General features: G+C 40.0%; 1 protein-coding gene across 3 annotated transcripts in view; it reads left to right on the top strand.

Moving 5' to 3' along the window:
- VAPA (VAMP associated protein A) overlaps positions 1-18,983 on the top strand; it is a 37,190-nt gene extending 18,207 nt beyond the window's left edge. For all 3 annotated transcript variants that reach the window (XM_036874151.1, XM_036874150.1, XM_036874153.1), the window contains 5 exons: positions 337-489; positions 3,316-3,419; positions 3,933-4,013; positions 14,987-15,160; positions 18,222-18,983. In XM_036874151.1, coding sequence (XP_036730046.1) covers positions 337-489; positions 3,316-3,419; positions 3,933-4,013; positions 14,987-15,160; positions 18,222-18,380 — 671 coding nt within the window. In that variant the 3' untranslated portion in view covers positions 18,381-18,983. The remainder of the gene's footprint in view (positions 1-336; positions 490-3,315; positions 3,420-3,932; positions 4,014-14,986; positions 15,161-18,221) is intronic.
- Positions 18,984-26,316: the final 7,333 nt, after the last annotated feature.

Here is a 26,316-nt window from a genome sequence, read left to right as displayed (position 1 = left end):
TAATCTCGATCTTTTCAGTCATGTGGTAAGAGCATACTCTAGGAATACAATTTTGGGCTTATTTCATAAATTGGAACTTTCAAAATACATTTTATTTGATAGGAACAATACATGTTCATGTAGTGATTTTATAAAGTCTGGTAAGGAATGAAGAAGAAAATAAAACTGCTTTGTTTTATATAAAACTGGAGGTATATTTAGGTACACAGACTTTCAGTACATACTCTATATAAAATTGAGGTTATGTGCATCCAGTTTTGAATTCTGCTTGTGTGTGTGTGTGTGTGAATCCAATTAAAATTTTTTTTCCCTGTTTTTGGTTTTTAAACCTTACAGGCCCCTTCACAGATGTAGTCACTACAAATCTTAAGTTGCGAAATCCATCGGATAGAAAGGTGTGTTTCAAAGTGAAGACTACAGCACCTCGTCGGTACTGTGTGAGGCCCAACAGTGGAATTATTGACCCAGGGTTGACTGTGACTGTTTCAGGTAGCAAACCATGTCTTGAATTTATGCTGTTCTTTTACTATATGCAAACTGCTGCAGGAAATGTCTTATCTTGGGGTGAGGGTGTATGTGGTCAGTTTGTAAGCAGTTACTGTCGTTCAAAAAAATGTTATATCTATTCTTTATTTCTACAGCTTACTATCACATTCTCTGCCCTTATTATTTTGTCTTTGAAATTTTGTATAATTTTTGTGATTGCTCATTCTCATTCATTCACATCTCTAGCTGTTGTTACGTATTGCATGCGGCTATGGAGGTGTTATCCTAAATCTTTTGCTTAAAAATGTACAGTGCCTCTTTTTTGCCAATAGCTGTAAACTTAGATGCGTCTTTCTGCCTTTTATTGTTAATGCCAACAGTGCCCCGCACTTGAAAACTTCAGTTTTGTCATCCCCTTTTGTGTTTACTTGTAGTCCAGGGAGTGTGCTTGGTTCCTTCCATGTATGGATTGCTTACTCCTGCCGTGGAGTCTGCTGGTGCCAGAGTTAATGCCCTCAGACTTCCCTGACGGTATCCTTTCATGATAGCATCTAACATAGCAGAGCGATAGGAAGCAAGTAGGAGGATGTAGTTTACTTATGGGAGAACTTCTCAGGCCCCTCACAGAGACCATTTACCCTTATTTTCTAGCAGTAGTTCTCACCTCAGTGAAGGTCTGCCATAATTGCACAGAGAGCAGGAACACACGCGGACCTTTCCAGATTAGAATCTCTGGGGACACAACCTAGGCATGTGTATGTTAAACAAAACAAAACATGCCTGCATAATCCTGATAGGTATTCCTAAGCTATTAAAATAATTCTGTATCAGTTTTCTAGTTTTCAAGCCCACAGCAGATTAAAAACAGCAAATTATACAAAGAGTGAGCGCCCGGGGCAGGCTCACTGAGACGTTCATCAGTGGAACCTGACTGCAGAGGCAGTCAAGGACAGACCTCAGAGTTCTTGGGGCACTTAATCCTCCCTCAGTAACTGTATACCCAAACTCAGAGCTAGGAGGCCCTAGAGAAGATGCTTTTAGTGAGTCTTGTGGTGTGGTGGCCTGGCAGGCCTGCTTTCATGTTTGTCTGACCGAACTGTCAGTTCATGGGGAAGATGGGTGGGCAATAAGAAGAGTGGGCAGTGAGTACGAGTGTTCTGGAAGTTGCTCTCTAAGTCCACAAGCCTTTTTAGCTCAATTGGAAGAAGATAAAATTATTTCTATCCACATGGTTAAAAACAGATTTTGGTGCAAGCAGCTATATCCCTAGGAATCCATGGAACCATTCAGAAGGCCTTTTTCTTTAGGATTCTAGCTTTCTGAAGTTTTACTGTATTAACATTTCTTAAGAACCTGTATACTTCTCAAAGCCCTTTCTCCCACATAAGCCCCTTGTATTGAGCACCTGACTTACTAAAAACTCCTTACACACCAGTTACTGTTTCCATGCACGCCCTTGATCCCTCTCCTCCATTGAGAACTCGGCACTCCAGTTTTCAGTGCAATGCCTTTCCGGGTGAGCAGGCACTCCAGCCACGCTTCCTCCAGCAGCCTTCCCTGATTGGCTCTGTCTACATACTCACTCCTTTTCTCCCTCTCTCCCTTTAGCATGCAGCTTTATGGATTTACTCCTTTAATATGTGCTAAGATTGTCTTCCTCTTGTTACATGGGCTGTAGCCTTAGAAGTATGACTGTCATAAAGTCACAACCATGTTTGAAGTTTTCTTTTTATCCAGTTTCTAGTGAATAGTGTAGGGTGGTTGTTCAGTGAAGGGTGTTCCTGGAGATATATTGTGCCTTATCTGGGTTCTGGGCATTTATCCTGTGCATTTTCTACAGCTGTATATTTGGCCCTTAAAAATTTTTTTTTAACCATGATGGGAGTTAATGGACTTCTCAGACATACCTTATAAAGAAGATGTTCTTATATAATTGATATTTCTTACATTTGCTTCATTTCATCTTTTTGAAAATGTTGACATTTGTCTATCTTAGAAATAATCTAAATATTAGCAGGGAAGTAATCTCCACAATATTGTATACATATTGTGTACAATTGCTGATTCATTCTTTATATTCTCTTATTAGATTTATATTACATAATTTAAAACCACATGGAACACCTAAAAACCCTCTTGTAGGCCACTGAAAATCATAAATACTTCAGAAAAAAATTTGAATATAATTTTTAGGAAGCTGGAAAAAGTTTAGAAATCATGAGGCTGTATGGCTTCCTTGTACACTTTGTTGTCCTAGACTCATTTAAACAAATTGATAAACTCTTCTTGAATAGGTGTGTATTTAAAATCTATTTTAGAAAAATTAGTTATATCAGAACATTAATATATGGTAGTGAGTTTTTAAGTTACTTAGAATTTCTCCTATAAATATTACAGTTGTCTAATTTTAAGAGCTGTTATCACTAAATACTAATGCGAAACCTGTTTATATTATAAGTGGTTTTAATAGACAATTTACTAGATTTTGAGTTTATAGGCATTTTAATAGTTAATGTTGGCAAAGTTTTGAAAATTTTCCAAACTTAAGTTTAGAGAGGGCAATCATAGATTGATATTTATTTTTTTTAAATAGACATTTGTTTATTTTGTGGGTTGTTAAAGACTTAGCAAATCAGAAAGGTAGACAATTTAAAAATAATTGGAAACCATAAAGTTGATTCTGGATCCTTACTGTAAATAATCCAGTGTGTGGTTTCTTGCACCCTTCCTGGTTTTCTTTAAATTTGCAAATTAGTGAGTGAGTACTAGGAATGCAAAGAAGCAAACAAATGCAGAAGTCACTGTCATGTGTCCTTTCTTCTTCTTTAGTAATGCTGCAGCCTTTTGACTATGACCCCAATGAGAAGAGTAAACACAAGTTTATGGTACAGACCATCTTTGCTCCACCAAACATTTCAGATATGGAAGCTGTGGTGAGTAGAGAAGTTGAACAGAAGTTGTCCGGGGGAATGTTGTTTAAACTGTGGGTTTTGTTTAGTTCTCCATTGAGAAACCTGATTTTTAAAATTAACAAAATCTGTAAATCTGTTCACTACAGATAATCCTGACTCATTTCAAAAACGAAGGAATTTTGAAATAGTGTCCTTAGAGACAATTTTGAAGTGCTACTATTAAGAGTAAAGTCCTGTAATCTCTAGGGATGTTAGTGTGATTTTTAACGGATTGTGATAGTAGCTCTTCATAGGGTTCTATAGGAAGTTCTGTGGCATTGCTGGTACCTGTGGTGGGTGAGAATAACGCAGTGTGTACAGGCAGCTGTAGTCCTGGCTGACCTGGGGAACCCCCTGCGTGCGTGCGCGCACACACACGCACACACACAAACACACACGGCAGCTACACTAACCCTTCAGTTGTCCCTTGAGGTGAAACCTATTTGTCCCCATCATATCTCCTCTGTCTCATTGTTTGGTTTTGTTTGCTTTTAGTGGAAAGAGGCAAAACCCGATGAATTGATGGATTCTAAATTGAGATGTGTATTTGAAATGCCCAATGAAAATGATAAATTGGTAAGTAGGAAAATATAAGAAAATTGGAAGCTATTAAGCTCTCAGTTACTTTGAGATTGAATTCTGCTTCTGGTTTTGGCCTTTGTGATTGTGTGATATGGCTGTTCCACTTTATCAGACTCAGTGTTTACGTTTTTTAAAAACAATGTGTATATGCTCTTTTCATTTCATAACATTTTGTTCAAGAAGAAAAATACTTTTAGATACAAGCTGGATGATGGAGAAGAACCACCTAATTCTACCAAAATTTTGCTACTTAAACCACTTCAAGTTCTTTATTAGAATGAGACGTGTATACATAAATACAATTAAATTACAGACATAAACCACTTTTTGGCAACTATATACCTGCAGTCTGGGGATAAGATTTAGTTTACATGGACAAACAGTTTATTCCAAATTTGGCTATTCCCAGGTATTTTGTTCACTGTTGATTTTGGTCAAAATACATCTGATTTTATTCCTTAGTAAATAATTTTTATGTTGCTTTTTGATTAGCGTGAGGCAAATAAAATTTGAGGGACTGAAGTGTATGTGCATGGAGTTTAAAAAGTAGTCTTATAGAATAGGTTGTGGTCACTTTATTCCTTTTCTGAAATGCAAATTTGAATTTTTTTCTGTGGTTTGTAGGAGGAACTTGAAGGGTAAGTAGGTTTTTGTGTGTGTGATTTAACATATAAAATAATATGGATAAATAGAATTGTTTGGCACAATCAGGTTATAATTTTACATGACTTTTTTCTTTGATCTGGAGGCCATTTGCCCTGTTGAAAAGTAAACTTGCAGATTAAATACGTGGGGTCAATTGTTGTGTTACTCTTTTAGGATAAGCTGAAATGAAGAAGTGCCTGAATGGTAATTAGGTGTTGACCAAATCATTTATTGTGTTTTTAATGCCTTATTAAAGGGATTTTGAAATATTTGCCAAAAACAAAAAAATGTGAACACATATGTTGTTATTGGAAAGTGAGATTTGATGGCATGTTGATGCTTCCCATTTGGAGTTTACTTTCTCTTTTGCTAGGCTGCCAGGATGCTAGTAGCTTGCGTAGCTCTTATTATTGGAACCAAGAAAAGAGCACATTCGTCTCGGTTGACTTATTTTACTTCTAGTTTTATTGAGCTATAGTTGACGTACAACACTGTATAAGTTGAAGGTGTCAGCATAAACACTAGTGTTACATATATTGTGGAATGATTACTACAGTAAGTTTAGTTAACATCCACCATCTCATATAGCTACCAAAAAAAAAAGTTTTTCCCCCTCTGATGGGAACTCTTAGGGTCTGCTCACTTAACAACTGTCAATATACCGAACAGTGGTGTTAGCTAGAGTCAGCATGTGGTACATTACATCCCCAGTTTTTGTTTATCTTCAATTTTGTACCTTCTGGCACCCTTCATCCAGTCCCTCCTCCCCGTGCCCCGCTTCTGGTAACCACAAACCTGATCTCTTTCTACAGGTTTGGGGCTTTGTTGTTGTTGTTTTGTTTTAAGATTCCATGTATAAGTGAGCTCATACAGTATTTGTCTTTCTCTGACTTATTTCACTTAGCATAATGCCCTTAGAGTTTCGTCCGTGTTGTCACAAATGGCAGGATTTCCTTTTTTTAATGGCTGAAATAATATTCCATTGTATCTGTATATTCCAGTCTGTATATATATATACCACAACTTCTTTATCCATTCATCTCTTGATGGACACTTAGGTTGTTTCCTTGTCTTGGCAGTTGTAGATAATGCTGCTTTATGAACATGGGAATGCAAATATCTCTTCAACATAGTATTTTCATGTCCTTCAGATGTATGCCAAGAAGTAGAATTCATTGGAATAAGGGTTGACTTACTTTCAAAACACGTTTGGATATTTTCTCACTTTTATGAGTTTTATGCCATTTTTACAGTCATTTAATAAACATAGAGCTATCTTTCAGCTGGGCTTCTCTTATGCTCTGGATAGCAGACAATTTGAGATTATAGTCTGAAAAGGGCTGGAACCCAAGTATTTGATATTGCTGATTGGACACCAAACCAGAAGTTGATGGAAATGATATGACTGTGATTGGTGAGCCTAGCCATCTTACTACCTCACAGAGGAGAGTAGCAGGTGTACCTAACACATAGGTATAGCCCATAGTAATCCAACAAAGTGGCTTTGCGTCTGCTAAAGGGCTTGAACAAATACTGCATGGAGATCCCAGAGCCCCCCACACACCCTGGAGCTCGAGCAGAGGTAGTTTGGTCCGGGAACTTTTTCATAGCAGGTTGTTAGTAACCCAAAGTCTGTTCAGTAATTTCAAAGTATGCCAGAGAATATCCGATTCTGAGCCTGGATGCGCTGACTGCAGAATGTATTTGCACTAATTGAACTACTTGGACTTGCAGTATAGTTATTATTGACCCATTAAATTATAGGGAATACTTGCTAAAGATAATGATTTTTTTGAAGCAGTTTATTTTGAAAAACTTTAAATACCTAGAAAAGTGGACAGTACAGTGAACCCGTGGCCAGCTTTATTAACAGTGACCAGTTTATGCTTAATTTTATTTTATGTAAACCCCACCACTTCCCATCTCACATACTGTTTTAAGGCACATCTCAGACATAATTTTATCTGTAACTGTTTCAGTATATATCGTTCAAAGATAAGGACTTTAAGAAAAGGAAGAAAAGAGCAATGACAATACTATCATTAGTCTTTGAAAGCTTAATGTATCATTAATATCAGACTATTCAGGCAGCATTCACATTTGCCTCACAAGTGTCATTTACACATTTGTTTTTTTGCAGTTAGTTTGATTTGAAATCAAAATAAAGTCCACATACTGCTATTGGATATGTTTCTGAAGTCTCTTAATCTATAGATTTCCCCCTGTTTTTCTCTTGTAAATTATTTATTAAAGAAACCAGGTTTGTCCTGTAGACTTTCCCATGGACTAGATTTTGCTGATTGCATCCTTCAGGTATCTTTTAACTTCTCTGCTGTCTTCGGTATTTCCTGTCATTGGATCTAGAGACTTGATTAAATTGAGGCTTATTGTTGCTGGTGAGGGAGAGGCAGGACTGCTTTGTAGGTGGTTATCTGTTCTCTCAGGGAGGTACCTAATGTCTGTTTTTTTTGTTTTGAAGTTAGCAGCTGTTGGTGTGCAGTGTGTAGATGAGTGGTCCCAGCCAGGGGTGGTTTGCCCCCCAGGGGACATTTGTCAATGTCTGGAGACATTTTTGGTTGTCACAGCTAGCGTGGAGGGGTCTATAGATGTCTAGTGGGTAGAGGCCAGGGATGCTGCTCAACTTCCTGCAATGCACAGGACTGTCCCCACAACAAAGGTTCTCCAGCCCCAAATGTCAGTACAGTCGGAAGTGAGTAAATACAGTTTAAGTCCATTGATTCATTCAAGGTTGCGTAATGGTGACTTTGTCATTACTGCTTCATTGTATTAGTTAGAGAGTAACTGGGGCTCATCTGATACTTGCTGATTCATTCAATGGTGGAGTTCTAAAGCTTTCTCTTAAGTTATAGGCTTTCAAAAAATGAGTTGGTCACAGTGTCCCTCTGATGATGTACAGTCAGCTTTCCGTCCTCCTTCCTTTCCTCCCCCTCCCTCTTTGCCGTGTTGTTATGGACTCACGGACTTAAACTTAACTACTGTTTCAGGCCCTTGCAGTTATCGTATTGGTGCTCAGATTGGCTAGTAGCCGGTCCCTTCACCTTAGTAGTCTTTGGTAATTTCCTTCATGTCTAATATGGCAAGGTACTTCCAGGCTCAGACCTGGGATTAGACATTTCTTCAAGCCCTGGGTTCTTTCAGTGGGAGATGGTATTTCGAGACCACAAGCTGGGCACTGGGAGTAAGACAGTGATTTTTAGTTTTGTGAGAATTCCTATCAAACCATTCTTTTGGCCAAGATTCTAGTGGAGGCCTGATTGTCAGTTGAAGGCACTTTTAATGGTAAAATTTTAATGGTGAAATTAGTCAGCATCACATAAATCACATAAGATGAGGCTCATCCTTTTATTTCTTGAGGTGTCGTGATTGTGTTTAATGGTTGGGTTATGTTCTTGAAGCTCTTGGATAATTCAAATTGTGTAAAGTCCAACACTAACTGAGAAGAATGGGCAGGTACTCTTGTGCACCAGCTGCAGTGCTGTTGGAATATAGCAACTCATATAGCAACTCATAGCTTTGCTGTTATGCTTCTTGATGGACATTTTTAAGTGTTTGGAATTCACATTTCAAGTTTGGCACATAAAATGAGACTTTTAATATTTCAGTATATCAGTATTTCAGATTTATATAATTCAAATGTGCAAAAATATTTGTATCGATACTAGAGGTGGCCCTAATTGATTAATGTGCATGTTAAAAAGAAGGGCTGAAATACAGCTGTGTTTTTATGAGGCGGTGTTTGCCAGAATGTGTTGGTTTGGAAGGGCTCTGTGGTCAGATGAGTTTGGAAAAGTGCTATAAATAAGCACACTGCATATTTGCACATTAAAGGCTCTGAATAAAGAAAATCTGATTAACCTAGTATTTCTTTTTTGTTTCATATAATGCAATTAACTTCCCACGGAATGCCAGGTGTTCTGTAAAATACACTTTTGGAAACGCTGTTCCTGCTTAAACTCATTCTTGTGGTGCTGCTAACGTGCAGGTTCTACGGGAAATCCCCATTACCGAGGGATCACTGCAGTGGGCGCAGCCTGGTACAGACATGGTGCTGTCCGAATTGTTGATTAGTGACTTCCTGTCAAGTCATCAGCTTGCTGTTGCATCGCATCCTTTACAGAAAATGTGAAACCTCAGAGTAACCAAATCTGGAGTGTTTATAATAGTATAAAATATATAAAGTTTTTGTGTATTTGTTATAATGATTAAAGATGAAACCTTTTATACATACATACACACGCACACACACATAAAACACCTCTTTTTTAATACTTTATTCATGTGGTAATAAAACCCTGTTGGTAAGACCCTAATGGTATCTTGCCATTTCCGGTTTAGTATTGTCTACAGATGAAGTTGATGAAACTGCTTAAAGACCATAGTATCTCTGACATACTGGTTTCTTTCTAGTATCCATAGATACAGTTACAAAATTACTTAATATCCTTTTTCTGTATGTCTGTCTTCAGTTTACTATGAACTTTGTCTGTTAGGAAATTAGGGCATCATTGAGTAGTGTTTTACCTAGATAAAGTTTGTCAGTTTACTACAGATAAATTGGTAAGATGCCATATGAAGCTGAATCCTGACTACACAAATTGATTAAAGATGAAACGCCCTTATTCAAGGAAAACACATTTCTAAATGTGGAAGATTCACAGAAATATGAGAACTGTTGGTAACCTGTATTTTTAGAATTAGAGTACAAAATATATTTTTTAGTTTATATAGTCATGATTGCTGTTAGTAAATTCCTATAGTGACATGGTTTGACCCCTTATTTTAGTTTGTTTGTCAATATGTTTTAAAAAGTTCGTTAATTTAAGCAAACTTCAGTTTAGTTTTTAACTAAGTTGCTGGTGACAACTTTAATACACAGCTCTCTCCAGATGGCATATGCACTTTGTGTTCAGCCTTAGTGTTCAGAGCAGTGGAGAAGCCCATGTTCAGTTACACATTTACTCCAAAGAGTTGCTTATCAGAATTTATGATCTTTAGTAATCAACTTAGAAAAATTTGGTTAGCATCCAAAGCAGTTAGATAGCACAATAGCTATCATGGTTATTGATACTTTCTTCTCAGAGTTGGTGTAGGTAGCAGGTAGCAAAGCATGCTGTTGATTCAGTGTTTCTTATGTTAGGTACCCCATCCCACTCTCACCCCTGCCTGCAGCTCCTCACCCACCTCCCCGAGCCCCCAAAAGAAGTAGGCAGGCAGTTCAGTACGTTATGTAAGTATACCTTACCTGTTTGAGGATCTGGATCTTTTTAGGTATGCTGTTATTTCTTGGGCATTTACTGTTTCTAAAGACAGTTGGAAACGGCTGTGTTATTATTTTGTTGATTTCTTTAGGTTTTTTAGGACCTTGATACTGAATATACAACTCAGAAAATGATTGAAGTTTTTAGTCATCTTGTAGGATAAGAAAGGTGCCAGCTTTAGAAGTATGGTGGTTGAGTCCATGTTTTTATTTTTATGGTTTAAAGAGATCATTTTTGTGATAAAACAGTCCTAATTTATTTGGAACCATCATTAGAATATGGGCTTCTTTTTGGAAAATAGCTCTCTGATTTGGAGCATACATAGAATGACCAAGAACCCTTTTATTTTAGAATAAAAGGAGGTACTATTAATAGTTATTCCTGGACAACAGGCATTAACTAATACTGCCCTTAGGCACTAAGGTGTGTGGTCCCCCTAGTCCTCAGGGACAGCAGGTCTTTGACTGGATGCATTTCAGTAAGTTAATGGCCCACAGTCTTCAACTGAGTTATGTTCAGGGCTACTACTGAGAGCCGCTCAGCACATTCCCTGGGTTGTTGATAGCTGGATGCAGATGATACTGGAGTGTTGACTACTTTATATTTTACAAACTGGAGTTCTGTGAATTATTAGCTCTTTTTAGTTATTATAAACTCTGTATTATGAACTCTAATGTCTAGTTAGTGGTTGTGTTTTTTTTAGGATTGAGTGTGGTTTTAATTAACTTGTTAGTTATGATGTTTTCTAACCTCTTCAATTCTTTATGTTGAAATAAAAAAAAATTTTTGGTTTATTTTAGGCCACCAACTCTACTTGACATTTTCCAAATTTTAAAAAATTATTACATTTCATTTATGCCCTCCATTTAACATCTGTTAATGACATATTTTCTAGGGAAAAATACTTGTCATAATGAAGCCTGAAGGACTGTTAAGAATAGGGAAGTCTGCCAGTGTCACTGGTTATGGTGATGTGGTCACCCAGCACGTATGAGGTGTTTATTGTGAGTGTGTTGTGAAGGAATTAAAATTGAAAATGTCAACTATGTTTAAAATTACAGTAGAACCAGAATCACTTAAAAACCAGGCATACAAACTGTTCTGTTCTAAAATAACAAATTCCACACTTAATAACATCTCAGTAGTGAGCAGGACAAATGTAAGTGGGAACATTATTATGAAATTGGTGTAATTTTCCCTGTCACTGAGATTTAGGGAGCATCCTCTAAAAAAAATGTGAACAGACCAGCAGGTGTAGCAGTAAAGGTGGGAGCTGGTGAATATCACTCTCCAGGCAAGTACTTGTGTTTATATATAAAAAAAAAAGATAAATGAGATTACTGCTTTATGTTTTCTTATCCAGTACAAATAACAGTAACCCTTCTTTAACTGTCATTGTTAGTTATTTACAGTGCCCCGGGGTAGGAGAATTTGTGGCAAAAGCCCTAAAGATCTTAGGTCATATTTGAATTTATTCATGTCTCCGTGTGTGTGTGTGTGTGTGTGTGTGTGTGTGTGTGTGGGCGCATGTGCGCATGTGTGTACACTTAACATTCACTCAAGTACAATGCCAGCACATCAGTAGATGACAGTGACCTCCTGGTGGTGTCCTGGGTGCTGTATGATTCCCTTTCTCATTTCCTGCTTGTTGGGAACTCCGGGAACCCCACAGTTTGAACAGGCTGCTGATACTTTGATTTGGCTTTGCAGAGAATGTGTATACTAAGGCTTAAACAAAACCTGATCCTTTATCTAAATGTCTGATACTTTTAAAATTTTGTGATTTTCGTTATTTACTTCTGGGAATCATGATCCTAGAGAAAAAGAGTAAGTGGGTTGTTCAGAGTGAAAATATATCTTCGGTAACCTTATTATTCAAATACTACCTCTTCCCAGTTAAGGCCTTACTCAGGCCTCCTGACAGTGTCCTGCTGTGGCTCTAGGCCTTGCCTTTTACCTCCCTGTAGTACACTTGATCCCTTACTCTTAACAGGAGTCACGAGAATGTAGCCTCGTGTTTACATTCTTTGGCTCCTTTGTCCATCCCAAGGCTTCAATTCAAAAACTGAATTTGCCTTGTATTTATATTTCCTTTTCTGAACAGTTCCAAAGTCCTCACTTTTTCTAATTACCCCCAAAAGGAATAATTTAGAATATTGGAACTGAAATTCTAAAGGTTGTTTAAAAAAAAGTGCAGAAGTAAATTCAACTCATAGATGGGGGGAGATCACTGCAGGTAGGCTAAATAATATAAAAGAGTGGAAAATGCATGAGATACCGTGTTTTCTCTTGTCTCAATACCATGGCCTGACCGTCGAGTCTGTTCTGAGTTGCAGTGTTAGGTATAATGTGCGTGCAGTGTCACTCCTCAGCTGCCTCAGAGTCAGAGAGTGTCAGGTCCCTCCAGATTGCTTGTTCCATGGTTCTCAGAACAGCCAGTCTCCTCTTTCGGGACCAGTCTGAAGCAGCTCTCAAGGAACACGCTGTTTTCCTGGAGCCAGACCTCACCGTGGCGCTCCTGAAGGGAAGCCTGTAGCTGTCTCAGCAGCCTTAGTGTTCCCACCAGGCTCCCCAGCTTGTCTCCACGCCCGTGACTCTCCCCCCACCCCACCCCCTTTAACCACCACCCAGTTAACTTATACAGGCTTCTACTTAATTAATTAATCAATCAATTAGATTTTTTTGCCTCTGCTCTGTATGTTGCCTGGTTTGTAGGGGCCTAAATGGTTGTGAGCACATTGGGGTAAGTGGGTTTACTCAGTGTGACTGTTTTGTTACTTGTTTGGCTTACTTTGGACAGTGTTTAGGCTTCACTGTTATCGTTTGCACTCTCGTCTTAACATTTATGCTCCACAGATGGGTTATGACATTTCTTCTCCTTTTTCTTGTAAAAGCAATATATCAACATTAAGAAAAATTTTCAATAAAAAGAGAAATCTAATTCTGCCACCATGAGAAGATACTGATTGACATGTTAATTAAAATCCCAGAGTGGGAAGCTACCCATCAAATGTCTAACAAGAGTGAAATGTTGAAGTAATTTTGGTAAGGCACAGAATAGAATATTTAATGACATCGTGTCATTTAAAATGATAATTAAAAGATGTACATATAAATGAATAAAGATTAAAAAGTTACATGTATGCTGATTTTATAAAATATGCATATGAAAGAGAATATTGGAAGATAATATATAAATAATAGTTATTTTAGGTTGATGAGAGAATGGGAGGTAATTCTCAATTTTCTGGAATTTCAAGAATTTGTTTAAAAATAAAAAGCCAATTGTGAAGAGTTTGATGATTCCTCATTCTAATTTTTTTTGTCTTCACTTTTTGGCCTTTTGTATCTCCTCGTAATTTCTTAGTCAACTTTCTGGTACGAGTGTGATATTTTCCCCCAAACCTAAAGATTGCTGAGTTGCCATGTTGTTGACTGTTCGTCTTCACAGAGGAAGGCCATGTGCCATTCTGGTTCCCAGAAGCTGGACTAGTTCTAGGTTGGAAAGTGCACACTTGAGAAGTCATTTTGAAATGAATTCTAATTACTGTTAAGGAAAAGAATAGGAAAAGAAATTGGTGGAGAGCAAAAACATCTGAAACAGGGTTTGTAACAGTACGATGGGATTGGTTGGGACAGGCAGGACAGAGTGGAGAACAAGAGGCTCGCACAGGAAGCACAGAGCCAGATGGTGAAGCAGGCTTCCTAAAACCCGTCACGGCGGGGACGCTTCTGAAGAGGAGTGGGAAAATCTGAATGATGACTGGAACCTCAGTACATACAGTGCTGCTAACTTTTACATGGATTTAGACAATGGCGATCAAATCATAGCCCCTTCATACGAAATACTAGTTTTGTCCCTGTTTATACTGAAAGTAAATTCAGGAGCTGGGATGCTGTGGTAGGTGTGTGACCTATAATTAAATCTTCCTGATGAGTGCTGTGGAAAATGCCATAAAGTTGATTTTGGAAATGTTCTTGTTAGAAGTTTATATCTGAATAAAGCGGTTTATACCTTTCTTTTTGAAAAGTTAAATTTTTAGCAAGTAAAATTTTAATTAAAGACAAGAATTGTGCTAGTCCTATTAGGGAGCTTGTGAAGGCAGAGATGAGATTCCGGTGGATGGGTGTTGAGTTGAGGCTCAGGGACGCTTAGGCCCCGCCCTGTGCCTTTCTCTCCATGTCTTTGCCACTAGTTCCAATGGGTGAGTGCTGGCAGGAGTTAAGATTTGGGGGCTCATAATTTTAAAGGTGCCTGAGTACCACTGTGGTTCCATATTGAGTTTCATGAGTTAAAGCAGGTAGTGTTACTAATGATTTGAAGCGATCGTTTATATTTGAGTTTAAAGTCATGAAGTGGACTCCCTCCCCTCTTTTTTTCCCCATGATACATGTTTGTGTTCATTATCTCCCCTTCGGTGCTCATATCCTTCAGTTATTTTTTCCCATGAATAGAAGTTAGGTTTTCTTTCAAATGTTTTTTTTAGGTAGTCTCCTGATTTCATTGCGTGTTTGCAATAACATCCCCCCTTCCCTCCAGAACCTCATTTGAATTGCAGAATCAGAGCACTGAAAATGAACTTCATGTTTGGATTTTGGTTGGCGTCACTCAGCATACTTATTGAGTAACTGCTGTTGGCCATAGTGCTGGGTTTAGGGGTAAATGCAAAGAGGAATGACTCTTGCTCTACCCAGGCTTTGAAGCGTTGTAGGAAAGAACACCAAAAGTACAGTGTTGTGCTGTGTGCTCAGTGCTCTGGTGGAGGTAAGTGCACGGGGTGGCGGGCGCAGAGGAGGGGTGGTTCGCGTGCTTTGACCTCGCTGACTGCTGGTGTTTACTGCTGTCGTCCTGTGCAGTTGTTCACAGATGACCAGACACTGGGTATTTAAAAAACTTTTTAATAATGAAATTGAAAACTGTCAAAACTTTGCATGTAAATAATTTCTTGGAGATGGATGTGTGGAGTTTAAGTTGTTGTTTAAAAACCTGTAAGGAGAGTTAGTCAGTTGAAAAACGCCCCGCCCTCTGTCTTTGTGCTGCAGAACGACATGGAACCCAGCAAAGCCGTTCCCCTGAACGCTGCGAAGCAGGACGGGCCCGTGCCAAAGCCACACAGTGTTTCCCTCAATGATACTGAGACGAGGAAGCTCATGGAAGAGTGCAAGAGGCTCCAGGGAGAGATGATGAAGCTATCGGAAGAAAACCGACACCTGAGAGTAAGTGCTCGCTCCTGGGAAAGGAACGTGATTGCAGTGAAGGCAGCGGGGAGGTGAACGTTGTTGGGCCATTTTGTCTGTCAGCTTTTACATTTACCCTTTTTCAGTTCTTTTTCCTTTTCCCAATTTGCTTCTGTCCTGGCCTTGGCTTCCCGCCAGCCTCTTCCTACACTTTGGCTGTGGCTTCTCCTGTCCCGTGCTCCCTTGCCAGCAGCTGGCCTGGGTGTTGGGGTCTGGCTGTGGCCTTGCTGGCTTCCTGTCTCCCTTGTGCAGCCTTTGCATTCTGGGCCCTGGTCCTGTCACCTGATGCAGCAGTGCTGTCCCCAGACTGGCACCCGTCGTCCAGGGCGCTTGAAATGTGCTTAGTTGGAATTAAGATGTGCTGTGAGTGACATAGTGCCAAAAATAACCAAAAAAACCTCTTTTTTTTTTCATATTGTTACATGTTGAAATAATATTTTGGTTATATTGGATTGAATAAAATATATCATTAAAATGTTGCCAATTTTTTGTACCTTTTTAAATGTGCTGTTAGAAAATTTAAAACTCCATGTAGGGCACCCATTGGAAGCGCCTCTTCGGGTCATGTCGGTCAGCACTGGGCTGGGGGTCCTGGAGGAGCCTCCGCTGCTGTAGCAGGAGCGCTTCCCTCCGAGGGCGGCCCGGCGCCCTGTCCCTGCCCACGTGGCATGCACACACGCACACACGTCTCACGGTGCTCGGTTCTCATCACCTTGTCAGTATGACCTTTTCTGGGACTCTCTTCCCCTGAAAAGAAAAGAGAAACAGTCTTGGAATGCTGCCTCCTCTGTTTCCAGGCTGCCGCTTACCTCTTCCGGCTCCCGTTTGTCCGTCTCCCTCCAGCGGGCTGCGGTGTCTTGGGGGCAGGGGCTGTGTTCACCGCCTCTGCGTTCACAGCACACGTGCACAGTGTTCATTCACATTTGAGTGAGTGAGCAATGGGCTGTGGGATAGTGTGGAGTTTACTAATATTTCAAGACCTGAAGACCTTTAAGTTGCTTTTTGAGGCTTTGTTTGAAGCTTTTCACATCAAAGTAGATAGTATTAATACTAAAATGTACTTAAAGTAAATAAGCTAAATTGTGGAACGTAATCTACATCTGATTATTTCATAGCCTGTGGAAACTACACTCTGAATCAAAGGCACTATGTCTTGGCTTGATGTGTGCTGAGACGGCTTTTCTGGCTATTCCTATTCCACAGCCCCGCCGCAGAGGCCCCTGCCCCCAGCCTGTCTGGAGAGTGGAGAGGTGGTCTCATGTTACACCCACACCCACACCCATGCCCTATGGAGTTCTGAGGGTGCTGTTATTTGTTACTTTTCCTTTATGTGCCATGACTTCCTCAGTCCTGTATGTGATGGAAGATGTGCTCCTCAGCGTACTGAGAGCCACGGCCCGTCGCCTGGCTGGGAGGGAGAGGTGCCTGGGTCGGGCCGGGCTGGGGAGATAGGTGATAAGATTGATTCCCGGTCCCGACTCTTTATGGACTAACGTTCTGTAGATGTTATTTGAAAAAGCATTCTGCTGTTTAAAAGAGAAAACAAAAGAACCTTGAAGACCACTGGTTTACAGAGTCAACTTCTGGACCTTTAACAGTTCACACTAAGGCCCATCATCGCTGGTTGCCAGGTTGACTTCCTTGAGGGGTCTCATCACTGCCCTTTATGTTCCGCAGCCCTGGCCTTCTTCATCCAGCCTGTGCATCGGAATCTGCCGTGAGCTCTTAAACACACATGTTCAGGCCCTCCCGAGACCCCGTGAGGCAGAGTCACCTGGAGTAGCTTTTAAAGTTCTTGCCGGGACTGAGCATCATTGTTCTGTCCACACGGGACTAATCAGAACAAGACCCAAACCCGCAAACCCTCAGAAAGTCCAGTCATGCAAATAAAACAGCATGACATCAGGTGCACTCTTCCACTGGGTGTTATTAGTGAACACACTAGAGAAATGAATCAGTGTGAGAAAGTAAAAAGGAGCTTGTGCTGAGGAGGTGAAAGCCTGCCCCGTATTCATCTGGTTGGGATGATGGACCAGGTAAAGCCAGCTGCCTAGGTAAACCGGCGTCAGTATTTTCCCCAAGGTCATTCTGCAGCTGGTAAAGTGTCATAACAACCTCCTGCTTAGAGTGACTGCTGTCCTGTTACTGAGAAACCTGGTCCCCTAAAGTCATAGACTGTCAGAAACTTCACTGGGTGAGGCTGTGTCAGTCAGCACGGAGCAGCCACCTGGTCTGGAGGATGGGAGTCACTGTGATGGCAGAGAAGCGGCCTCCCTTTCTGGTCCAGGTGCAGAGCTTCAGGTGCGGGGCTCTGCCTACAGCATCCCACCCCTGTTGTATTTGTAGTTTCCAAAGAAACGATTCTGTCTCTCCTCTACAGTCCAGACCCTGGTGCTGACCCTTTTACACAAAGACCTCCTGCTTTGCTTTGAGCACATTGAAACGCTGCGTTTAAATTCCATCCTGCACTCCCCCTCCCCAGTCCTGTAGAGTCCTGTCTCTTCCCTGCGCTCTGCTGTGTGGGGCCCTGCTTGCGGCGGGTCAGACTAATGACCTAACTTTGTTTCTGGTGGTCTTTGGCTGATGGAGCCCAGCGTGAAGATGCTGTCGGCCACCTTGGGGAAAGTGCACACGTAGGATTCTTCTTTAATTGTATTAATTTTAGTGGGATTTTTTCCTTCTATGTAAATATAACTGTACCTGATATTTCAGTTTTTTAGAAGTATATTTCTTGGCTCTAGTTTTTAAAATCGGCATTATTGAGGTGTAATTTACATTCCATGAAGACACCCGTTGCGAGTGTACATTTCAGTGATTTTTTTTTTTAGTAAATTTATGGAATGTGCAGCCATCACTGGAATCAGGTTTTAGACTGTTTGTATCACCCTAGAAAGTTTCCTTAGGCTGGGTAGCAGCTCGCCCCTGCTCTCGCCCCCAGTCGCATGCATACTGACCTGCTTTCTGTCTGTATGTTTGTAGCTCACTAGTTTTATGAATATTTGTTTTTAAAACCTCTTTTTGTGCATATATTTTTTTCTAGGATGAAGGCTTAAGGCTCAGAAAGGTAGCACATTCGGATAAACCTGGATCCACCTCAGCTGCATCCTTCAGAGATAATGTCACCAGTCCTCTTCCTTCACTTCTTGTTGTAATTGCAGCCATTTTCATTGGATTCTTTCTAGGGAAATTCATCTTGTAGAGTGAAGCATGCAGAGTGCTATTTCTTTTTTTTTCTCTTGACCAGAAAAAGATTTGTTTACCTACCATCTCACTGGTAGTGTGGCCCACGGTGACCATTCTTTGTGTGTACAGCGTCATATAGGCCTCGCCTGTAACAGTCTCACGGTTAGAAACACAGTAAGAGCAGAGTGTTGGGCTCCCGGACAGCGTGAACGTCACCAGACCATCCCTAGCAGGTGTCATTGCACATTCAGTCCTTTATGAAATTCATAAGTAAAGAATTGTTCTTTCTTTGTGGTTTTAATAAGAGTTCAAGAATTGTTCAGAGTCTTGTAAATGTTATTTTAATAATCCCTTTAAATTTTATCTGTTGCTGTTACCTCTTGAAATATGATTTATTTAGATTGCTAATCCCACTCATTCAGGAAATGCCAAGAGGTATTCTGTGGGGAAATGGTGCCTCTTACAGTGTAAATTTTCTCCTTTACCTTTGCTAATATCATGGCAGAATTTTTCTTATCCCTTGTGAGGCAGTTGTTGACTGAGTTTTTCATCCTTCCAACCCTGTCCCATGGTATTTAACACAAAAATAATAAAACTGTTAACAGATTCTTGCTCGATAGCTTGTGTTTGTCATGTCATTAGACGGGGTGCCAAGGAGTGTGCTGTGTGGTGATCTGGGTTATAAAATGCATAATTTTATCTCATGGAAACCCTTGCGGATATTGAGTATTTGTGGTTCAAAGTCCTCATTCTTTTAAGGAAAGGAATTGATAAAATTTCAGGCCATTTTTGGAATTTTGGAAGATCATAATCCATTTGTCCTCAAGATAATAAAAAACAAGCAAATGGCATGAGTATAAAAGTGCTGTAATTTCAGTCAGTTTACATGTCTGCCCTGTGGCTCTATTGTGTTTAATTTATCCTATTCTAAATAGGTTCTTTTAGTGTCTTCTCAAGAAAGACTGATTCTCCTTGATTCTAGTCACCGCTTTTTGACCAGCCTAAGAATTCCTTTTATTTTATAACATTTCGTAATAATAGTTAAAAGTAGGTTTTTCCCTGTCCAGTTTGACACGCACAGTAATTTCCATTATGGAAATTTGGTATTACTGAGTAAATCTTGGGAATTCCTTTGTGAAAAATGACCTTATCCTTTGCAGATCTCTACGTCAACCACATGAAATGCGTTTGCACTATAAATGCATGACAGGGTCTGGTGTACTTTTCCTGTACTTAGTCTTATGTCTCATTTAGTTAATTTGTGTTGGCATAGAAAATTTTGGAACCAGAAACAATAGATTCAGTTTTTCTACTAAGTACAGTCTAATACAAGCGAATTTTGATTTTTGAAAATAGGTGTTGGTTTTGTGAAAGATGCACTTATATTTGAAAGGGAAATTGGACTCTGGGACTTGACATGGTGCAGAGAAGTATGTTGGCCCCAGGGCTGTGTGTACCTTTTATAATGGAGTGAAATGCTCTGAAGTATTTTGGTTGCATTTTCATTTCAAGTATGTTTTGAACTCGTCAGAGCCCGTGTACTGTGGTGTTGTGCTGTATGTTATCTTCTAGAAAACCTCTTGCTTGAGTGCAAGAGTAACTAAGAACAAGGGCACGTCTTCCCCGCACGTGCTGCAGGTGCCGCCTGGCGCAGTCATTGTAAAAGCTCCTTCCCACTCTGGTACCTGGGAAAGCATGCCAACAAGCTTTGCATTTCCGTCCCATCCGTGCAGAATCACTAATTCCTTGGCTTCAGTCTCTTTCTATAATCAGCATTACCGGTGATGAGCATCAGGCTTGAGATTTCATAACTATCAGTTTTTAAACAATTTAAGTTCTCAAAAATTTAGTAGAAGCCCGTTTTATGGGAATGCTCCTTAGAGTTCATTTTGTTCAACCTCTTTGTTTTATAGTTGAGGGATTTGAGGCCTTCGCGAGAGCTCAGAGAACTTTCCTCATGTCTCACAAGGGCAGAGGCAGGGCTGGACCTGAAACCTGCTCTTCTGACTCTAGCTCAGTGTCTGTTTCTGGGAACTTTGTAGAAAAAAATGTACCCCAATTTGATACGACTGAATAGTGGACGTAAGATGCTCAGAGTGTGAGATTTCCTGTCGTAAGACTGTACCACAGGCAGCTGTGGAATAGTCTCATGCACATGTCTGGTTTTAGTGTTTAGGCTAGAAATCCCCCCTCCCAGTTGGTAATAAATAAATGCATTTTTAGGTGGGCATTTCACAAGATGCATAATGCAGTGGTTGGTCTTGAGCTAGAATGTAGTCTGGGTGTTGTCTGCAAAATAAAGTCCACATGGGCTTCTTTACTGCTTTACATAGCAGGACATGCTCCGACTGTTCAGGAGACTCTTAACTGCTGTGCGAAATGTGGTCAAATTATTTTACTACCGACAGAGTCCAACTGTATTAATTGACTGGTAATATATAGATTAAACTATTCATCTTCATTCCTTACACGTTCAGAAATTTTTGCTTTGTCTGCCTGCTTACTTGTGAATGTCAGCATGAGGGAAATACACTGTTGCCACCTCTGAAGCCACAACCAAGTAACTAAGGCCTTTAAGTTCTTATCTGACACTAAATGCACTACCTTCCTTCATTCTTTCTATAACTAATGTATCTTAATTTTGCCCATTCTTGTATTTACAAGAGACAAATTTAAGAATTGTATTCTGAGTGTGCAGTATGTTACCTTAAAAAAAAAGAAGAAATGACGCTTGGAAAAAAAATATGTATCAAATTCGGAAGTTCTCGTCAGAGAAAAATAATATTCTTAATTTCTCCTTCAGTTATCTTAGTTCAAAATATGCCGCTTTGAAAACAGCCTTTATCAATAAGATAAAAAATACAGTTCCTTATAGGGTATATCCCCCAATTTTAATCTTCTGCCAGTTTGAAAACATTCAAGTACTAGTTTTCCCAGAGCTTTGCACATTCCTTTCAGTGATTTTGGTATGTGCATAGATTTTTAAAAATTCACCTTTATGAGAATTAGGGAAAGACCAGTTTTACCATATGGAAAAACAACAAAATAAGGTAAATAAATGATCTTCATATTCCAGCTTTCAAAGGAAAATAAACTATTGTGTGAATAAATAAACTGTTTAAAAATGTGGTGAAGTGTCATTTTCCTTACTGAAAAGCAACAAAAAGGAATTTGATGTCAACAGACTGTGGTGGTGTGTGTATTTATGTTCTGTCAGGTAATAGCAGCCAGTCCCTGGGGCCTGAGGCCCGCTGGCAGGTGGTCTTTTCTTAGTGACCTGGAGGTTGAGGGCTTTTGGGTAGGACATGGGGACACGTGCTTCTTCAGCTCCACACTTGAGAGCCCACCTTGGTAGAAGCTGTGCTTCTGGAGAGTTCTGTGCAGGAACAGTGGCCTCTTGGGATGCCCAGCCTGCAGGGACTGGTGCAGAGAAGTTTGAACATGATCCTTGAAGGGAAAGAAAGTTCTAGCTTCCTGCATTTCTGCTTGTAGAAATAATGTGTGCATCTTAGGGAATTTGGAAAATAGTTTATAAAAAATAAATGCTGAACTCTGCATCGGTTTCTCTGAACATTTATTTCCTTATAATACTGGTGCTCTTTAAGCATAATCATAAATTACATACAACCTTGTATCTTTTTTTTTTTTAATTTTAATCTACTTTCTCTGGTTTATTGAAAACCAAGTATAAGTGACTGCAAAAGTACTTTTTATGATCCTAAAATATTTTTATGATCATGTTTGTGACCGTAAGGTTATGAACATTTTATTTACAATGTAAAGCTCTATTGGCCAGATAATTCCCTTTCTAATTATGCATACACTCCTATTACCACATTTCTCTTGTTTTAAAACTGCGTTTCTTGTTTTCCAGTTGTTCCTATATGTAACACCCACCTTGAAAAAAGGTGCAGGGAACTACTAAGATAACTATTCATTATGCTAGATCTTAGTGGTGGTATGCAGCTACAGCATGTGTTAACACGTGTGATGCACTCCAGAAAGTATCCTGACACTTGGACGGTACCTGCAGATATACTGCCTGAAGATTGGTCGGGGGTGGAGACCCGGCTCGGTCATTTGTTTTTAAGCTCCAGTCATTTTAATCTGCAGCCAAGACAACTGCTTAAGAGGCTTTCAAATGCCAAAAGACAGATGCCAAGTACGTTCAAGTAAGACTTAAGTCCTGTAATGTAGGGAACCTGGCATTTTCAGAGTTCTTTGTATGTTAATCTTTTAAAAAAATTAAGTTGCAGGAATCAGCTTGAGAGGTTGCTTATTGCAAGAGCTGTCTTTGTGAAGTTAGCGTTGCTAGAACACCAGTAAAGGGTTTTTGCTTGCAAATAGGTCTGAGCTGTCTGTGCAAAAATAAATGATTTCAGAAATGTGGGGTTGAGCTTTAATTACCACTTTGCTAGCAGACACCCGAAGTGATTGCCCACCTAAGCAATTTATTTCACCCATCGTGTGTTTCTCAAAGCATGAAATGGTTTTCAAGATGCTTATCCCAGCGCGCCAGGTGTTAGTTTTATGTCAAGTCATAATCCTTCCCAGGATCCTGTGATACAGGTACTGTTCTTATCTCCTTTGTAGGGGACGAGCAGGCAGGTTTAGGGAAGTTAGGTATGCTCAGGTTTACACAACTTTAGGTAACAGCACAGGCTCTGGATCCCGATGGTCTGGTCATCAGAGCGCAGGCTCTTAACCACTGTAATCTACCACGCAGAGGAGATGCTTTCTATCCTGTCCAAATCGGGTACTGTCTCTAGTGTGGTCCTTTTGTGATGCCTTTGATTCACTGTGAAGACAGTACAGTTGTCCCTCTGTGACCAAGGGCGGATTGGTTTCAAGATTCACCGTGGAAACCAAGATCCAGGGATGCCCAGTCCCGTGTATAAAATGGCTGAGTACAGTCAGCCCCCCTGTGTACACTGATGCGAAGCCCATAGATAACAGAGGGCCGACTGTAACATTTCTTTGTGGAACCTTGTGGCCCTAGATTTTCTAAGACTTTTTTTCTTGCTTTTATCTACCAAAGAAGTGAGAAGAAATAAGTGGCCATTAGCAATCTCAGCTCTTAATAAAACCAGTATGAGCATAACTAAACAACTTTATTAACGTTTTAATAAAAGAAGGGGACTGTGGAACTCATTATGTAACCTTCAAGGCTGGAGAACAGAGTGTGACCTCAGTCTTTTCTGTATATGGTCCTTAAAGATTTAATGATTATTTAAACCAAGTGTGTGGGTTTTGATAATTCATGGTCTAAAATCTCGATACTGTTTGTAATCCTACAGAGAACAAAGGATGTCAGGTAATGTACACACTTAAGGACCTTGAGAAAAAATATAGATTTTTTTGGGGGGAGAGAAATTATTGATAATTAAGTTCCAAAACAAGTTATGGAGAGTTGCAGTTGCAAGTAATTTTCTATTTTACATTCTGAGCAATAAGAATTACTCATTTTAGTACATTCCATGTTTCAAGAAGTAGAGGTTTGTCAGGAGTTATATAAAGAGTTTAATGTAGTTTTGGGGGCAAACTTGCTTTTTCATTGTGTACTATTTTCATCCAAAGTGTGTATCCTTAAATGTGCAATATGTAATAGATAAATGTATGAGGGTGTGTATCAAGCTACTTTGATTTAAATTTAGGGAAATACTTAATTTGAAAAATCCAACTTAAACTTTTGAGAAGCAAAGGAGAGCTTTGTTGCAAAGTATTTCTTTGGATGCCATTCTGTACTTTGCCATCAACTAAGTTTTATGAGATTATTGAAATAAAATTCAGAATTTCTTGTAAAAGTTGAATGATCATGTTTAATTTATCAAATTAAATGAATTCTCATCTTCTCAAGGGAAAAATGCTCTTACACTGTGAGACCCGCCCCACTCCCCCCATGGAATTTGTCAACCGGGGAATTTCCTTACATGTTTTAAGAAATCAGTTTCTTATCAAGATTCTACATTCTGTAATGAGGAAATGGCTTAATAAGAACCTTAGTTTTTAATTGGGTAAAGTGTTCCTTTGTCAGACAAGTGGTGGGTGGAATTTCAGAGAGATAAGTACATTGGAATATATACTTAGGTTCTGGATGTGAACTTTATAAAGTGCTAAAAATTTGTGTGTTCATCTTTATAATGTTTGCATGGTGAGGCCGTGCAAGGGACACAGCTGCCGTTCCTGAGTTTTTAACAAGTCTTGTAACATCTCTGCATTTGGTTGAGGCAGTAAATGCTATAAATGTTCCCAACGAGTAGTGTTCACACTATCTAAATATGTAAATATTTCTTTCCATCCAATACTTAGATCTCTTAACTCTAAAAAAGTACATTGCAGAAGCTGGTGTGTTCCCCACCCCGCAGTGGGGGGTAAGGTAAGCTGTAGTGCCTGCAGAATGGGGTTGCCTCCCTCCTTGGATTTTATTTTTTTCACTGTGAAGTTTTCTTCAGCTTTGATGTTTTATTTTTACATATTTGCCTTAGATTTCTCGGCTGCTTTTAAAAAGTAAATCATCAAAGATAATAACTGGCGTCCCCTTTATACCCTTCCCTGATGACATTTCCCTCTGGCAGGCCACTAACCTGAAATGTATGTGGACGATTCTCGTCCTTGCATCAAGATTTTACCCCACTTGTATGTAACGGTCAGCATATAGAGTGTCTTGCATGTTTTAAACTGTGACATAAACGTGTCCTTTACTCAGAATATGATTTCTCTAGTTCTCCCCTCACCTAAAAGTTCTTACTGGGAAGCGTGCACTCTTCCAAGTATCCCCTCAGGATGTCTTGTACGTGTTCCGTGACCTAATACACCGTTTTCTCCTCTGCTCTCCAGCTTGGACCCATCGTAGGAATGTTTTCTGTCACTGACAAGTCTAGCGTGGAAATTGTGACACCAAGACCTCCCAAAGGTCCCGCCACTTCTGCTGAAGCTGCATCTCTCAGGGTTGGGGTTTGTTGACAAATGCTGCCCTAAAAGCCACCTGCTCTGTGTGCCTGTGTGGACATAACGCGCACAGAACTAGGGAAGGAGGTCAGTCAGTCTAAGGGGAGGGACCCTCGTGTGGCTGCACGTCCTTGCTGTTTGTGTGTTTGTGCACGTGCTGCGGACTCTTATGTTCGTGTGTGTGTTGGATGGAGGTGGTTTTTCTTGCATGTTTTGGAAATGGAGAAATGTTACATAAAAACTGGGGATTCGTACTTTGGAAAACCTCAAGGTACGGATTTGGTTCCCATGTGCGAAGATTGATTTCCTTTTTCAGACTCTGTTTCACTTCTGAGTTACCTGTGCAATTCCCGGATTCACCTGAGCTTGTGAACCTGGCTTAGGTCCTCAGCACATGTTACTGACGTTGACTCCTTCCCTGAGCCAGGCACTGGTGGCTGTGGGCTGGGGTGAGATGACACCAGATTGGGATTGAGTTCTGGATGGTGGGATCCACAGGAATCCTGTTCTCAGGAAGCAAAAGATCCCTAAACACACTTGTACCTTAGTCAACAGGTGGTTGGGCCCAGACGGTCCAAAACGTGGTCAAGCAGCCTTAAAATTTGAGGAGCAACGGAAGGTACTTTCAGGGGTACCCATTGTATGTCAGGTGCTTTATATAATCTTTCCGGAACAAACAAACTTTTTAACAGAGGAGAAGAGCTGGGAGGAACGGGCTTGTCCAGGCCCACTGTGTAGAGCCGAGTCCGGGTCCCAGGCGTGGGCCTCCCCTGTGCCCTGCGCCTTTGAGAAGGAGGGGGATGAAACTGTGTAAGTGGCCTAATGGTGTTCAATAAAAACAAGAGCTCGCTTTGGTCTCAGGCACTCAGTACTGAGAGTATTAAATAAACAATTTTCTGCTTTTGAAAATCTTGGTGTCAAGAACAATACTACACACTTATTACACACTGCGTTAGTGGCTAGAAGCTGGGGCGTGGCCGCAATATGGTTTCAGAATTTAAGGT

The sequence above is a fragment of the Balaenoptera musculus genome, chromosome 14, assembly GCF_009873245.2.
Source record: "Balaenoptera musculus isolate JJ_BM4_2016_0621 chromosome 14, mBalMus1.pri.v3, whole genome shotgun sequence".
In the NCBI taxonomy this organism is placed as follows: Eukaryota; Metazoa; Chordata; class Mammalia; order Artiodactyla; family Balaenopteridae; genus Balaenoptera; species Balaenoptera musculus.
Note: the sequence above shows the minus strand (reverse complement) of the source record. Positions and strands in the feature narration are given on the sequence as shown.